At 50.7% G+C, this 15,763-nt stretch overlaps 1 protein-coding gene across 2 annotated transcripts in view; it reads left to right on the forward strand.

The window, feature by feature from the left end:
* LOC140389858 (cilia- and flagella-associated protein 337-like) overlaps positions 1–15,763 on the forward strand; it is a 114,640-nt gene that overhangs the window by 96,954 nt on the left and 1,923 nt on the right. The window contains exon 20 of one of the 2 annotated variants that reach the window (XM_072474436.1): positions 9,899–10,008. The exons of the other annotated variant lie outside the window; for it this stretch is intronic. Coding sequence (XP_072330537.1) covers positions 9,899–10,007 — 109 coding nt within the window. The 3' untranslated portion in view covers position 10,008. Of the gene's footprint in view, positions 1–9,898; positions 10,009–15,763 lie in introns of those variants that run through there. 2 annotated transcript variants of the gene reach the window in all.

Consider the following 15,763-nt stretch of genomic DNA (forward strand, 5'->3'; position numbering starts at 1 on the left):
TCATCTTTTCGCATTTTGTCAGGTAATGTTAACTGCAATGTTTTTGCCAAATCTAACAGACTGCTTTTAGTCTCTGTCCGTAAGGTACTGCGTGTGACCATCTCCACCCCCAAAAACTTCTGAGCCTCTGAAAGAGCCATTGTCCACAACACACGGCCCTACTTAAACTAAAATACCACACCTGAAAAGCAACCACAATATGCTCACCCCTCACTGTCTTTAAATACACTAAGCCAATCGAATAGATAGACTTTTATCCCCCTCGAGCCCCAAAAACTGTTATGGGCCAGGGTTTAGAGAACCCCAAAGTGTATCATGGAGTTCACCTGACCCACAACTTTTTATAGGTTGTGGTATGAGGAACACACAGCCCACTCTACAGGTGTGGTACAGCAGAAATGGAAAAGTATTTTTTAAAGCAAAACAATGTTTATTCTATGAACTCAAGTTAACCTTTTTAAAACACACACTGAACATCTTAGCAACCATTAATTCAAATACAACTCCCAAAAAATACAACACTAAGTAATCCTCAATAACTTCCTGATCCGACCATCAATTCAGTGAGAGACACGTTGAGAAGTAAACCGTGGTTTTAATCAGCTTACAACTGAGCTTGCCTGTGACTGGTACAACAATGAATGCGGCCCCGCAGGTCAACTGCCTTTATACTTCCTGTATGGGATGAAGCCATGGGCGAGCCCGTACATGCCCCGACATATTCCCCTGTGGGTGAAGCCGTACAATGGCCCATAGGTGGAGCCAACAGGGTTAAACACATAATGTAACAATATACAGCAGTAACATGATATCACAGTGCACTGGTGAATTAACAGTAGTTCCATTCACCACATTCCCTCCCTGTTTGAAAAAATGAAGTCCGGCGGGGGTGACGGGTTTACAGATTCAGTCGGTCTGGTGCCCAGATCGTACGTTGCGACCACCAAAGCACTGGTGTTGCAGCCATTTTGGGTGGCTGTGGAGCTGGGCCTTGAGCAGGCACAGGCGTGGACTCCTGGAGAGGCTCTTCCAGAGCTTCATTCCTGTGGACCGGTGCGGCGGGTGGGAGGGAGCGCGAGAACCAGATCGGGGTAGAGGCGCTGAACATGGGAGGTTGGATAGGGGTAGAGGCGCTGAACATGGGAGGTTGGACGGGACCTAGTGTGGGGGATGCAGTCGTGGTCGTGGTGTCGGAGCCTGCGGGCGCCAGGTCCCGGAGGGAGACGGTATCCTGCCGGCCATCGGGCTGTCTGATATACGCATAGTGTGGGTTGGAATGCAGGAGCTGGACCCTCTCTACCAGGGGATCGGTCTTATGGCTCCGAACATGTTTTCGGAGGAGGACTGGACCCGGTGTCATCAGCCAAGGCTATAGCGAGGCCCCTGAGGTAGCTCCCCTAGGGAAAACAAACAAGCGGTCATGAGGGGTCTGGTTTGTGGCCGTGCAAAGGAGGGACCTAATAGAGTGGAGCGCATCGGGGAGGACCACCTGCCAGTGAGAAACCGGGAGATTCCTGGACCGTAGGGTCAGTAGGACGGTCTTCCAGACCGTTGCGTTCTCCCTCTCCACCTGCCTGTTTCCCCTGGGGTTATAGCTGGTAGTCCTGCTCGAGGCGATGCCCTTACTGAGCAGGTACTGACGCAGTTCGTCGCTCATGAACGACGAGCCCCTATCGCTGTGGACATAGCTGGGGAAACCGAACAGGGTGAAAACACTGTGCAGGGCTTTGATGACTGTGGGAGTGGTCATACCGGGGCAGGGAATGGCGAACGGAAAACGGGAGAAATCGTCTATGATGTTCAGGAAGTACGTTTTGCGATTATTGGAGGGGAGGGGCCCTTTGAAATCGATACTAAGGCGGTCAAAGGGCCGGGATGCCTTTACCAGGTGGGCCTTAACTGGTCGATAGAAGTGCGGTTTACACTCCGCACAGATTTGGCAGTCTCTGGTTACAGCTTTGACCTCCTCGATGGAATAGGGCAGGTTGCGGGCCTTGATGTAATGGGCGAGTCCGGTGACCCCCGGGTGGCAGAGGTCATCGTGGATAGCACGTAATCGGTCATCTTGCGCGTTGGCGCACGTGCCGCGGGACAGGACATCTGGGGGCTCGTTGAGCTTCCCAGGACGATATACTATATCGTAGTTATAGGTGGAGAGTTCGATCCTCCACCTCAAGATCTTGTAATTCTTGATCTTGCCCCGCTGCGTATTGTCAAACATAAAGGCAACCGATCGTTGGTCGGTGATGAGGGTAAACCTCCTACCAGCGAGGTAGTGCCTCCATTGCCGTACGGCTTCCACGATGGCTTGGGCTTCTTTTTCGACCGAGGAGTGTCGAATTTCGGAGGTGGTGAGGGTGTGGGAAAAGAACGCTACCGGATTACCTGCTTGGTTGAGAGTGGCGGCGAGAGCGACCTCTGAGGCATCGCTCTCCACCTGAAAGGGGGCGGACTCGTCCACCGTGCACATTACAGCTTTGGCGATGTCCGCCTTGATGCAGTTGAAGGCCTGGTGAGCCTCGGCTGCCAGTGGAAAAATGGTGGCCTTAAATAGTGGGCGGGCTTTGTCTGCATACTGGGGGACCCACTGGGGGTAATAGGAGAAAAATCCAAGGCACCTCTTCAGGGCCTTGGGGCAGTGAGGGAGAGGGAATTGGAGGAGGGGGCGCATATGGTCAGGGTCGGGCCCTCGGACCCCGTTTTCCAGGACGTAGCCGAGGATGGCTAGCCTGGTTGTGCGGAAAACGCATTTCTCCTTGTTGTAGGTGAGGTTGAGTTTTTGGGCGGTTTGGAGAAATCGGTGGAGGTTGGCGTCGTGCTCCTGCTGATCATGGCCGCAGATGGTTACATTGTCCAAGTACGGAAATGTGGCCCGCAGCCAGTACTGGTCCACCATTCGGTCCATTGCTGTTGGAACACCGAAACCCCGTTTGTGACGCTAAAGGGGACCCGGAGGAAATGGAAAAGGCGGCCATCTGCCTCAAACGCCATGTAGTGGCGGTCCTCCAGGCGGATTGGGAGCTGGTGATATGCAGATTTCAGATCTACCACGGAGAACACGCGGTAGTGCGCGATCTGATTTACCATGTCTGCAATCCGGGGAAGGGGGTACGCATCGAGTTGCGTAAAGCGGTTAATGGTCTGGCTGTAATCAACCACCATCCGGAACTTTTCCCCAGTCTTGACGACCACCACCTGAGCTCTTCAGGGGCTATTGCTGGCTTCTATGACCCCTTCCTGCAAGAGACGCTGGACCTCGGACCTAATATACGTCCTGTCCTGCATACTATACCGCCTGCTTCTGGTGGCTATTGGCTTACAATCGGCGGTGAGGTTCGCAAAGAGGGGGGGGGAGAGTCGATTTTTAGGGTCGTGAGGCTGCATATGGTGAGCGGGGGCAGGGGCCCCCCGAATTTAAGAATTAGGCTCCTGAGGTTGCACTGAAAATCGAGTCCTAAGAGGAGAGGAGCGCAGAGGTCTGGGAGCACAGCTAGTTTAAAATTAGCGTACTCAGTGCCTTGGATCGCTAGGGTTGCAGTAGTGTACCCTTGGATTTGCACCGAGTGCGACCCAGAGACGAGGGAGATAGTTTGTTGTGTCGGGAATATTGGGAGCGAACAATGTCTTACCATGTGCGGGTGAATGAAGCTCTCTGTGCTCCCAGATGTCTCGTACCCATTTACCCGGACGGCCATCATGGAGCTCCGGAGGTACATCGGTCGCGACTGGTCCAGGGTGACCGCGCTGAGCTGGGGGTAGCCGGTGGTGTGATCGGAGGTGCTGTGGCGGCCCCGCGATGGCTGCTGTCCATGTCATTCGTACATCTCGGGTGGTGTAGCAAATGACGGCCAAGATAGCGCCCCCCATGGATCGCACATGGCCGGCTGCGTGGGGGAGGATGGTCAAGATGGCGGCCCCCATGAGTCGCACGTGTTGTGCGGAGGCGGAGTCGGCAGACACGCTGCCACTTTGCGGGATCTGTGGGCCTGTGGATCGGGTCTGTGAGTTCGAGTTTTTAGACCTGGCCAGGCAGACCTTGGCGAAGTGTCCTTTTCGCTCACAGTTACTACAGTTCGCGTTGCGGGCCGGGCAGTGCAGTCGGGGGTGTTGGGACTGGCCGCAAAAATAGCAGGGCAGCCCCCCATGATGGGCGGGCGGCTGCGCGGCACAAGCCTGGTGTAGTCTCTGGTCGGGGGCCCACGAGGGGGTCACGTGGTCGGTGGGGAACGCAGTAAAGCTCTGAAACGCGACCTCCAGAGAGGTAGCTAGTGTTACCGTGCCCTCCAGGTCCTGGGCCCATTTTTCGAGCAGGCTTACATAGTTCGATCGGACCCCCGCCACGTAAACATCTCGGATAGCGAGCTCCATATGCTGAGGAGCCGTAACGGCCTGATAGTTACAGTTGCGCGCGAGGGCTTTGAAGTCTCGTAGGTAGTCATCTAGCGACTCCCCGGGGCGCTGGCGGAGAGTGGTGAAGATGTGTCACGCGTAGACCTCGTTCACAGGCCGTACATATATGCGTTCAAGTAGTGCAAGGGCCTCTGTATAGGACGCGGCGCCGTCGAGCTGGACAGAAATACGATGGCTCACCCGTGCGTGGAGAAGACTCAGTTTCTGTTCGTCCGTGACGGATGGCGTAGGCGACGCGGCGAGATAGGCCTTGAAGCATCAAAGCCAGTGCGAAAAAATTTCTCTCGCCTCCGCGGCCTGTGGATCGAGTTCCAGTCTATCAGGTTTGAGGGCTGATTCCATAGTAGTATTTTAAGCTGATTAAATTGATGCGACCATCAATTCACTGAGAGACATGTTGAGAAGTAAACCGTGGTTTTAATCAGCTTACAACTGAGCTGCCTGTGACCAGTACAACAATGAATGCGGCCCCGCAGGTCAGCTGCCTTTATACTTCCTGTAAGGGGTGGAGCCATGGGCAAGCCCGTACATGCCCCGACATATTCCCCTGTGGGTGAAGCCGTACAATGGCCCATAGGTGGAGCCAACAGGGTTAAACCCATAACGTAACACGATACAGCAGTAACATGATATCACAGTGCACTGGTGAATTAACAGTAGTTCCATTCACCATACTTCCCAAACAACATCCAGAAGACAAAAGAAACACCTTTTAACAGAAGCACATCAGGTTTACATCCACTACTGAGAACATTTATAATTCTGAATTCACCAAATGATCAAGATTTAGTCTTTTCATGGCAGAGAGAACAGCAGTACACCTGCTTTTTCTTGCTTCAGCTCCAACACTGAAAACGAAACCAAAAAAACACAGACACACCCAAGCTTTTCTCAAAGTGAAACTAAAAAGCAGAGCCAGAGCTCAGCTCCACCCACACTCTGACATCACTGCAGTAACATGAGCAGACAGACATTTCTTAAAGTGACATTCTCATGACATTCCACAATGCATGAAGCTATCGGTGGTACTCGTGTTGCCAGAGAATCCAATGCTGGTAATCCACACCATTATGTCAACTGAATATCAAGGTCATTCTTTTATGCCCATTCACAGTGCAACTATAATCACAGATTTCAGTGCATCAGTGCCAGTCTGTCGGGAATTGCCATGATTAAATTATTCTTCACTGTTCAAGTGTCTGTGCACTCTTTCAGAATGAAGGCAAAGGCTCTAGCAGACGTCTTGAAGACCAGGCTTATCCAGTAACACAGCCTTTTCTAACATTATTGATTCGGTCCCCCTTCATGAAGCTGAAATCCATGCTGTCCACTCCTCCTGGCTTGACTGCAGTCCACTTGTATCTGGTGATTCACCATGTACAGATTTCACCTCTCCTTTCTGTACTTCACATAGTGCCAGTATCTGGGCTGGTGTCTGAGTGTTAGGTTAAGTGATGGTGTGCCTTTCTCATCTGTCTCATGATCCTTGAGAACAACACCAATGTGTGTGTGAGAGTGGGGGAGAGGCACAAAGAGTCTCTTTCCTCATTTGAATTTGATTTCTAAAATACAATGCAAGTTCCACACCACTGGTTGGTCAGGTAGTTGTTCTTGGGTATCTGAAAAACTAAACACTTAAGGATAGAGTTAGGTTGAGGGAAGGTGGTGGTGGATGGACAAAGCCAGGGGTGCGAGATCACACCACCTGCAGTTTATAATTCATTATTGATTGTGGGATGACCGGAGAGTATTATGTGACAAGGTGAATTAGGTACGAAGGTACCACCATCCTCAATGTTTTTAGCCCTACTTGTGTCCACGGCAACGATCGCCACTGCACCAATGATTACTAGCACACTCTCCTACGTTGAGGTGATGCATCAAACCATGCCTGTCCCTCAGAGCAAATGCTATTGCATCTGATTATGAGCAATCTAGTCCTGCTAGAGAGAAGTGCATTAGTGAGTGTAGTGCAATGCGTTTGCGTGTTGTGCCTGCCACATTTGAATATGTAGCAGTGCGTGCGGGTTGCTGCAGAGCCAAGTGGGTGAGGGTGAGGCGAGGCTATGAATGCGAGATAGGAGTTGCGGTTGATAGGGACTGTTGATAAGTAAATGAAGGGTTTTGTGATAAATGGAGCAATGTGTGAGATTAATGATAAAATTGATAGGATATGGTGTGTGAGATGCATTCACTGACCCAGACCACTCGTATGAGCTCAGTAGTCTTCTTGCATAGCTGCATTTTGTGCGCGACTGCTAGCATTGACAATGATGGCCATCTACTCCCACTCACCTCTTGTTATCCACCAGGAGCCTCCTGCACTCCATTGAAGAACCTTGGTGTATGTTCTCAGTTGGTCTTGTCAAGGTTATTCCTGGTTTTTAACTCATCTTTCACCCTTTCTAGCCCTTGCTGTAATCAGATTGCACCTTGCCTTTAAGGAATGCATGCTAGCTTTATGTGGTGTCAACCTTGCACAAACCTTGGCCCCATGCAATCACTCAACAGGTCATTCTGTTCCACAATCATTCAAATTAGCAGGCAGCATGAAGTGTGCCTTGCTGTTTACCTTACTTTGAATGGGCAAGGAGTGAATGTGCTTCTTGATTCCTGTGCTCTATTTTGGTGGCTCTCCCGATTTTCCCCCCAGAGATTCTAATTGCAAACGCCTATGTTTGTGTATGAGAGTGGGGAGAAGTAGAAAGAGTCTCCTTCCTGATTACGATTTGATTTCTAAAAAACAATGAAAGTTCCATTTTGAATGCAAACAAAGCCTTATTGAGAGGAACAGATGGAAAGAGCGTATGGAGATTGTGGGGCGATAGGGTGGGTGGGAGAGGGGAGGGGGACAGCTAACCAGGCCACTGGCATCATTAAGCACAGGATATGGAATGAGAACTGCTTAAGCATGCAGACTGCATTTCTCCATGCCTGGCACTGAAATGTGTGGCCTATAGTCCTAAGCAACTTGCTATCACACTCTGCCTACCCAATCACCATCTCCTGCCCAAAGAAATGAAAATGAAATGAAAATCGCTTATTGTCACAAGTAGGCTTCAAATGAAGTTACTGTGAAAAGCGGCTAGTCACCACATTCCGGCGCCTGTTCGGGGAGGCTGGTACGGGAATTGAACCGTGCTGCTAGCCTGCCTTGGTCTGCTTTCAAAGCCAGCAATTTAGCCCTGTGCTAAACCGGCCCTGAAAAGCCACATTCCGGCGCCTGTTCGGGGAGGCCGGTACGGGAATTGAACCCGCATTGCTGCCTTGTTCTGCGTTACAAGCCAGCTACTTAGCCCAGTGTGCTAAACCAGCCCCTTGGATAGAAGAAGATAAACAAGCAGAAGGACAGAGAAAGAGAACAGTAAAAAATAAAGAAACAGAAAAACAGTAACAGTTAGGAAGTAATAATATCATGAGCGAAATTCTCCATCCCGCCACGCCACATCTCTGCCCCGACCCGCCGGCGGGATGCTCCGTTACACCGGCCGGTCAATGGGGTTTCCCATTGTGGGGCAGCCCCACGCCGTCGGGAAACCCCTGGGCGCCGGCAAAACGGAGCTGCCCGCCGGCGGAGAATGACGCCCCATATTCACCAACTTGGTATGCAAAATTACAACATGTACTTAGAAAGATAGTGCTTTTACTGTAGCAAAGCTTCATCAGAGCTTTATCAAACAAAATTTGACTCGGAGTCATGTAGGATATTAGGACAGTTAACAAAAAGGTTGGTCAAAGAGGTAGGTTTTAAGAAGCTTCTCAAAGTGAGATAGAGCAGTTTAGGAAAGGGAACCCAAAGCAGCTAAAGGCACAGTCACCAGTGGGGCACTTAAAACCGAGAACACACAATTGGTCAGAACTGGAGGAGCACAGAGATCTCGGAGAATTGTACTGCTGGGGAACACGACTGAGCTCGGGAGGGGTGAGGACATAGTGATTTGAATACAACGATGAGGATTTTAAAATTGAGACTTTGCTAGACCAGGGGAATTAATGTAGGTCATTGAGCATGACAAGATGGTGCATGTTAGGAAATGGGCAGTATTTGGAAGGTGAGGGGCTGGACAAGAGAACATTATAACTGAAGTTGGATGATATTGCCGAGGTGTAAAAGTCGGTGGTCTTGGTGATGGAGTGGATATGGCGTGGGAAGCTTATCTCATAATCTTCCTGCATTTCAAAGTGCCACATTTGTTACAGATCTCGAAAAATGGAGGAAGAATGTTTCTCATTTCAGATCTGGAACCTGCAACTTACAAGCAGCTAACTGCCACCCAGTTGATCGCTGAAGTTTCCAAATGGCTGTAATGACCTCTTCTCCACAGGGAGTGTTTTAACAGTTAACAGCTGAACATCACAACCTCAAGTTTCTGCTCTATTTTGTTGATTATTTTTCGACACATGTTCCCAATATTTTTATAACTTGCAGAACAGATCACAGAATTTTGCGTGCAAATTGCATTGTGTAGTTTGGGTTTCCATGATCTTCTGAACTAGTTTCAAATCATTGTGCTCGGAACAAGCCCGGCACCACAAAGCTCGCTACACCAGGAGGAGTGAATCATCATTGAGAGTTCTACTTGTTGCATTTGTTTGCAGACCTTTGATGTCTTCTGTGCAAGATCACAAAATGTGGTTCTCAGTCTGGAGACCTCCAGATGTCGGCAGGCACTTTTAAGGAGGTCTGGCTAGTAGTATTGCTAACTTTTAGTTGGCTCTTAATTTGCTTCTGTTTAATCACGTGTGCTCAAGAGTCGCCAGGTATCTTTCGACACCGCCACATGGTTCAGAACCGAATACTGATCAATGACTCGATACACCAGTTAGTAAGTTCAAAAGCAATGCTCATTTATTTAGAGTCAAATCTACACATGCATAAACTCTACAAACTAAACTACCACTATTACTAAAGCCTATACTTAGCTTCGGGCGCCCACTCAGTCAGAGGAACAATGGCCGTTGCTCGGTTCAGAGGCTGCTGGGTTGAGCTGTTTACAGGGTAGCAACTCGGAGCGTCTATCTCATAGCGTGCGTTGACTTGGGACTTACTTGGTCTGATGCAGCTGCTATCAGGTCTCTCTCTTCGCTGAGAGCCAAAGCCAAAGGAGAGCGTCCTCCCTTGGGGGATACCTTTTATACGGAAAAGAGCTTCGCGCGCTTTTGGGCGGGCCTTGAACTTGGCCTCAACTAATTGGGTCTTTCCCAATCATTTGTATCGATTTTCCTCCAATAAAGGGGTGGTTCCCTGATCGCTGGGCGTGTCCTGGTGACTGTCAATCTGCTTTGTCTTAGCTTCGTCTGGCGCCGGGGAGTCTGCCTTAACATTGTGTATCTAAATATTTCCCTTTTGTCCCTGGAGATGGCTCATTAGTATATAGATTGTTTGGTGGTTTCTGTTATGTCTGAGAGTTTAAGGTTCTAATCAACAGACAGAGCTTGCACCTGCTTGTTTCTTAGCATTGTCCAATTTTCCCTGCATTCTTTGCAGGTGTCCATTTTGTAATCGGGATGTGGCCATCCCAGATGGCTACAGTAGTGAGCCTCGTATTTACTTCCGATCTGAAGGGTGGGGAGATGGGAGTATGCTGCTGATGTGATCCTGGGGTTCATTCAATTTGAGCTCATGCAGTGAGTATGTGCCAATATAATGCTGGCTGACCTGCTGAGTATTTCTGTTTATATTAATCTCTGTTGGTTAATTCTTGTGGTTGTGGAAAAGCTGTCAGTCTGACATACTTAAATCTTTAGTTCCTAGATAATGCTGAGACACTGGGCTCGGTTTGCAAACAGCAAAATATTCCCAAGAATGTCATATTCAAATGAGCACCCTGTAATAGAATTGAAGGGAAGGAAACCCATATGTTTCTAGGAAGTTATTTATTATAAATTAAAATAGAAAGCTGCTTTGAGTCTCGTAAACATCAAAATATGGCGAGACCACCATTAATACTGGTAAGTTGCATTGTAAATAATCTGCATACTAATTGACTATATATGCCAATCAGTAACCACCAATAAATCTTTAACCACCATAAAAGTTGTTCAGTTAGCATGCAAAGGATTGTTAATAGTTACTGTCATGATATTCAAACACACATCACAACACACACATCATGATAGACAGACCAACAGACCAATTAGCACACATAACATGACAACCAATCACAGACAAAAGCAGACACAGTATAAGACAAGAAACACGGCACCTCTTGGGCAGTCCATCTGGAGACAGGACAAGGCCAGGACCTCATTAACAAGACACTCACACTGTCACCACGTGCTGAGTACCAAGTCAGATGTGTAAATAACTAGTTAGAATAAAACTGCGTTGTACCAATCGCAACCGTGTTGGTTCGTCTGTACCTCAGAGCACCCAACACCACATGGTACCAGTGAGTGAATTGATACTTACCGGCAAATCTGCCATCCTGAGCCATGGACACCCACAACAACCCGCAGCCGTTGCAAGTCGCTGGGAACCTGGGCACCAATTGGAAGCTCTTCAAGCAGCGATTCGAACTGTTCATGCGAGCCAACGAAAAACAGGGCGCCTCGGACGAAACAAAGATTGCCATGCTCCTCACTACCACAGGTCAGCACGCCATCGATGTATACAACTCCTTGGTGTTCGCGGAAGGCGAGAACAAATCTAAATATGACACGGTCCTCCTCAAGCTCGACCAGCACTTCAACGTTGATGTCAATAAAAGCTTTGAGAGGTATATCTTTCAGCAGCGCCTACAAGGTAAGGATGAGCTCTTTCAGTCCTTCCTGACGCACCTCCGCATACTCGCGCAGTCCTGCGGTTACGGCACCACCTCAGAGTCCATGATCCAGGACCAGATCGTTTTTGGCGTTGCCTCCAGTGGCCTACGCCAGCAGCTTCTAAAAATTAAAGGCCTGACCTTAGCATCTGCAGTTGAAGCCTGTGTCCTGCATGAAAATGCGACCAGCCGCTATGCCCAATTTCAGGCGACCGAATCGGCACGGAGGGGGTCCCAAGCGATCGAATCGGCAAGCCAGGCCGCCCACGAGGCCGAACGCATCCAGGCAATCGAGTTTCTCCCGGCCCGCGGCCCGGACGAGGGCGGCCGTTTCGCGCGCTTTTTGAGGCCTCCCGCGTTTGTGCGCGGCAAAACCTACGGCAACACTGAGGGACGTGCTGCGCAGACGCGCCCGACGCAAGACCGAACTGCGCATGCGCAGTGGCGTAACGAACACCATGGCGTCATGACGTGCGGCAACTGTGGATCTGCACATTTAAAAGGGCAATGTCCTGCAAAAACCCGACAATGCCTACGCTGTGGCAAGATGGGCCACTACGCTGCCCTCTGTCGAGAGGCTCAACCTGTGGATCTTCCACATCTCCGACAACCTCGCAGACACGTGCGGACCATCCAGCCTCCACATCACGACATCCAAACCGACGACACAGATGACCAATACGCCTTCTGGGTTGCAGTCATTGGTGTGAACCGGGTCAACACCATCAATCCGGCCGATGAATGGAGTGCCACCCTGACGGTCAACCGATCGCCGATCACTTTCCGCCTGGACACTGGCGCTTCTGCCAACCTCATAGCATGGTCAGCATTCTATGCCATGAAGGTCAGACCACCAATCCAGCCATCCCGGTGCAGGATGGTTGACTACAACGGGAACCTTATCCCGGCCATGTGATCCTGCCAGCTCCAGGTGACACACAAAACACACACGGCCACACTCTCGTTCGAGATAGTTGGCTCATCGAAGGACTCCCTGCTGGGCACACAGGCATGTAAGGCTCTCCACCTTGTGCAACAAATTCTCTCTCTCCAGACGGCACGTCTGACTTCCCAGATGCAGAGTTCAACGCACAGCTCCAATCGCTCCTCGCCCACAACCAGGAGGCATTCGAAGGCATGGGAACACTGCCATACACTTACCGAATTTGCCTCAAACCGGACGCCATCCCGGTCGTTCACGCACCTCGCAGGGTTCCTGCGCCACTTAAAGACCGCCTCAAGCTGCAGCTGCAGCATCTCCAGGACCAAGGGGTCCTATCCAGGGTCACGAAGCCCACTCCATGGGTCAGATCCATGGTATGTGTCAAGAAGCCTTCTGGCGAGCTCCGCATCTGTATAGACCCCAAAGATCTCAATAATAACATTATGCGGGAACATTATCCCATACCCAAACGGGAGGAGATCACCAGTGAAATGGCCCAAGCGAAGATATTCACGAAACTGGATGCTTCTAAAGGATTTTGGCAGATCCAACTGGACCCGTCCAGCCGAAAGCTATGTACCTTCAACACCCCTTTCGGCAGATTCTGCTACAACCGAATGCCATTTGGCATCATCTCGGCATTTGAGGTCTTCCACAGAATCATGGAGCAGATGATGGAGGGCATCGAAGAGGTGCGCGTATATGTGGACGATGTCATCATCTGGTCCACCACACCGCAGGAGCACATACATCTTCTCCAACACGTTTTTGCCCGCATACGGGAAAACGGCCTGCGCCTCAACCGAGCCAAGTGCGCCTTTGGCCAGACCGAATTGAAGTTCCTGGGGGACCATATCTCCCGGTCAGGGGTCCGTCCGGATGCAGACAAGGTGAGCGCCATCACAGACATGCCGCAGCCGGCCGACAAGAAGGCTGTCCTACGCTTCCTTGGCATGGTCAACTTCCTAGGGAAATTCATTCCCAACCTTGCCTCCCACACAACGACTCTGCGCCACCTCGTCAAAATATCTACAGAGTTCCAGTGGCAACACACACACCAGCTGGAATGGGAGGAGCTCAAACGCAAACTCACCACGGCACCAGTGTTGGCGTTCTTCGACACGTCTCGTCCCACCAAAATCTCAACTGATGCCAGCCAATCCGGCATTGGAGCAGTGCTCCTGCAGAGGGATGACACATCGTCATGGGCCCCGGTTGCCTATGCATCGCGGGCCATGACCCCCACAGAGCAGCGCTACGCGCAAATCGAAAAAGAATGCCTGGGCTTGCTAACCGGTTTAGACAAGTTCCACGATTACGTCTATGGTCTTCCACGGTTCACGGTCGAAACTGACCACCGCCCCCTGGTCAGCATAATAAACAAGGACCTGAACGAGATGACCCCTCGCCTCCAACGCATCCTACTTAAACTCAGGAGGTACGACTTCCAACTGGTCTACACTCCAGGGAAGGACCTCATCGTGGCGGATGCCCTGTCCAGAGCAGTGAGCACGCCGCCAAATGCGGAGGGGTTTGTATGCCAGGTCGAGGCACAGGTGGCTTTTACAGCGGCAAATCTGCCGGCTGACGACTCCAGTCTGGCCCGCATCCGCCGAGAGAGAGCGGCTGGCCCCCTTTTACAGCGAGTGATGCGCCACATGACGGCAGGATGGCTCAAAGGGCAGTGCCCGCAGTTCTATAATGTACGAGACGACCTAGCCATCATTGATGGGATCCTTCTAAAGCTGGACCGGGTTGTGATTCCGCACAGTATGCGCCAGCTGGTTCTCGATCAAATACACGAAGGCCACTTGGGGGTCAAGAAGTGCAGGCGGAGGGCCCGAGAGGCGGTATACTGGCCGGGCATCAGTGACGATATTGCCAACATGGTGATCAACTGTACAACCTGCCAAAGGTTTCAGCCGGCGCAACCTCCTGAGACGCTTCTGCCCCATGAGCTGGTGACGTCCCCCTGGGCGAAGGTGGGTGTCGACCTATTTCACGCGCTTGGCATGGACTATGTTATCATAGTGGACTACTTCTCCAATTACCCAGAAGTCATACGCCTGCACGATCTGACGTCGTCTGCTGTCATCAGGGCCTGCAAAGACACCTTTGCTTGCCACGGCATTCCGATGACTGTCATGTCGGACAATGGGGCCTGTTTTGCCAGCCATGAATGGTCGTCCTTTGCCGCCTCATATGGCTTCACACACGTGACGTCCAGCCCTCTGCATCCCCAGTCCAATGGAAAGGCGGAGAAGGGTGTTCACATTGCCAAGCGGCTCCTCTGCAAGGCTGCTGCTGCTGGGTCGGACTTCTACCTCGCCCTGCTGGCCTATCGCTCGGCCCCACTAGCCACGGGTCTCTCGCTAGCACAGCTGCTGATGGGTTGCGCCCTCAGAACCACTGTGCCTTCCATCCTGGCACCAACAATAGACCATGCTCCGGTACTGCATAGGATGCAACTGCAGCGTGATCGCCAGAAGAGATCGTACGACACAAGGGCAACTGATCTTCCCTCCTTGGCCCCTGGAGACAACGTCCGCATTCACCTACCAGACGGTGGCTGGTCAGCACCTGCCAAAGTTCTCCGACGCGTGGCTCCCCGCTCGTTCCTGGTACGCATGCCAGATTGATCCGTGCATAGGTGCAATCGCCGAGCCCTTCGCCTACTTCCACGCTCGCAATGGAACCATACACAGACGCCGTGTCCTCCACTGGTTCCTGATAGCGACTTCGTGGAGCTGCCATATACCATGCCCCTTCTGTCGCCGCCCGTGGCCAGGCTCGCACCTCAGCCTGTGGTTCTCGACCCACCCGTGAGGTGGTCAACCCGAAGTCGTCGCCCACCTACTAGACTGGACTTATGAGACTGTTCACAAGTCAAATTTTAGCAACTACTGTATTGTAACATGTCACTGTTTTATCGTTCCAGGCCTCGTTTGATCGGTCCAAATTTCAACATTCTTCTTCTTTTGTTATGGTACAACCTCGTTAGCATGTCACACCTGACATCGCCCCTTGTATATAGTTACGCCACATGTACATGCTGTAAATATCACGCACACACACCTTTAGCTGCACTCAGGACACATTTATATTTATAACCACGTAGGCACATAATCTTGTAAAAAAGGGGGGGATGTCATGATATTCAAACACACATCACAACACACACATCATGATAGACAGACCAACAGACCAATTAGCACACATAACACGACAGCCAATCACAGACAAGAGCAGACACAGTATAAGACAAGAAACACGACACCTCCTGGGCAGTCCGTCTGGAGACAGGACAAGGCCAGGACCTCATTAACAAGACACGCACACAGTCACCACGTGCTGAGTACCAAGTCAGATGTGTAAATAACAAGTTGGAATAAAACTGCGTTGTACCAATCGCAACCGTGTTGGTTCGTCTGTACCTCAGAGCACCCAACACCACAGTTACATTTATCTTTACCTCTGGTTTGTCTTGCCTGTCACATCATTGTCTACATCAATGAAAAAGTCCTCATTACCTGTTCAATTACCTGTTTTTATTAAAGCGTCATTAAAACTCACTATACAGGTACATTCAGATCTTTTGTATTATAGTTTAGATGGGTTGTCTGTCATTACAGACCCTTTAACCAAA

Source organism: Scyliorhinus torazame, chromosome 14 (genome assembly GCF_047496885.1).
Source record: "Scyliorhinus torazame isolate Kashiwa2021f chromosome 14, sScyTor2.1, whole genome shotgun sequence".
Taxonomy (NCBI): domain Eukaryota; kingdom Metazoa; phylum Chordata; class Chondrichthyes; order Carcharhiniformes; family Scyliorhinidae; genus Scyliorhinus; species Scyliorhinus torazame.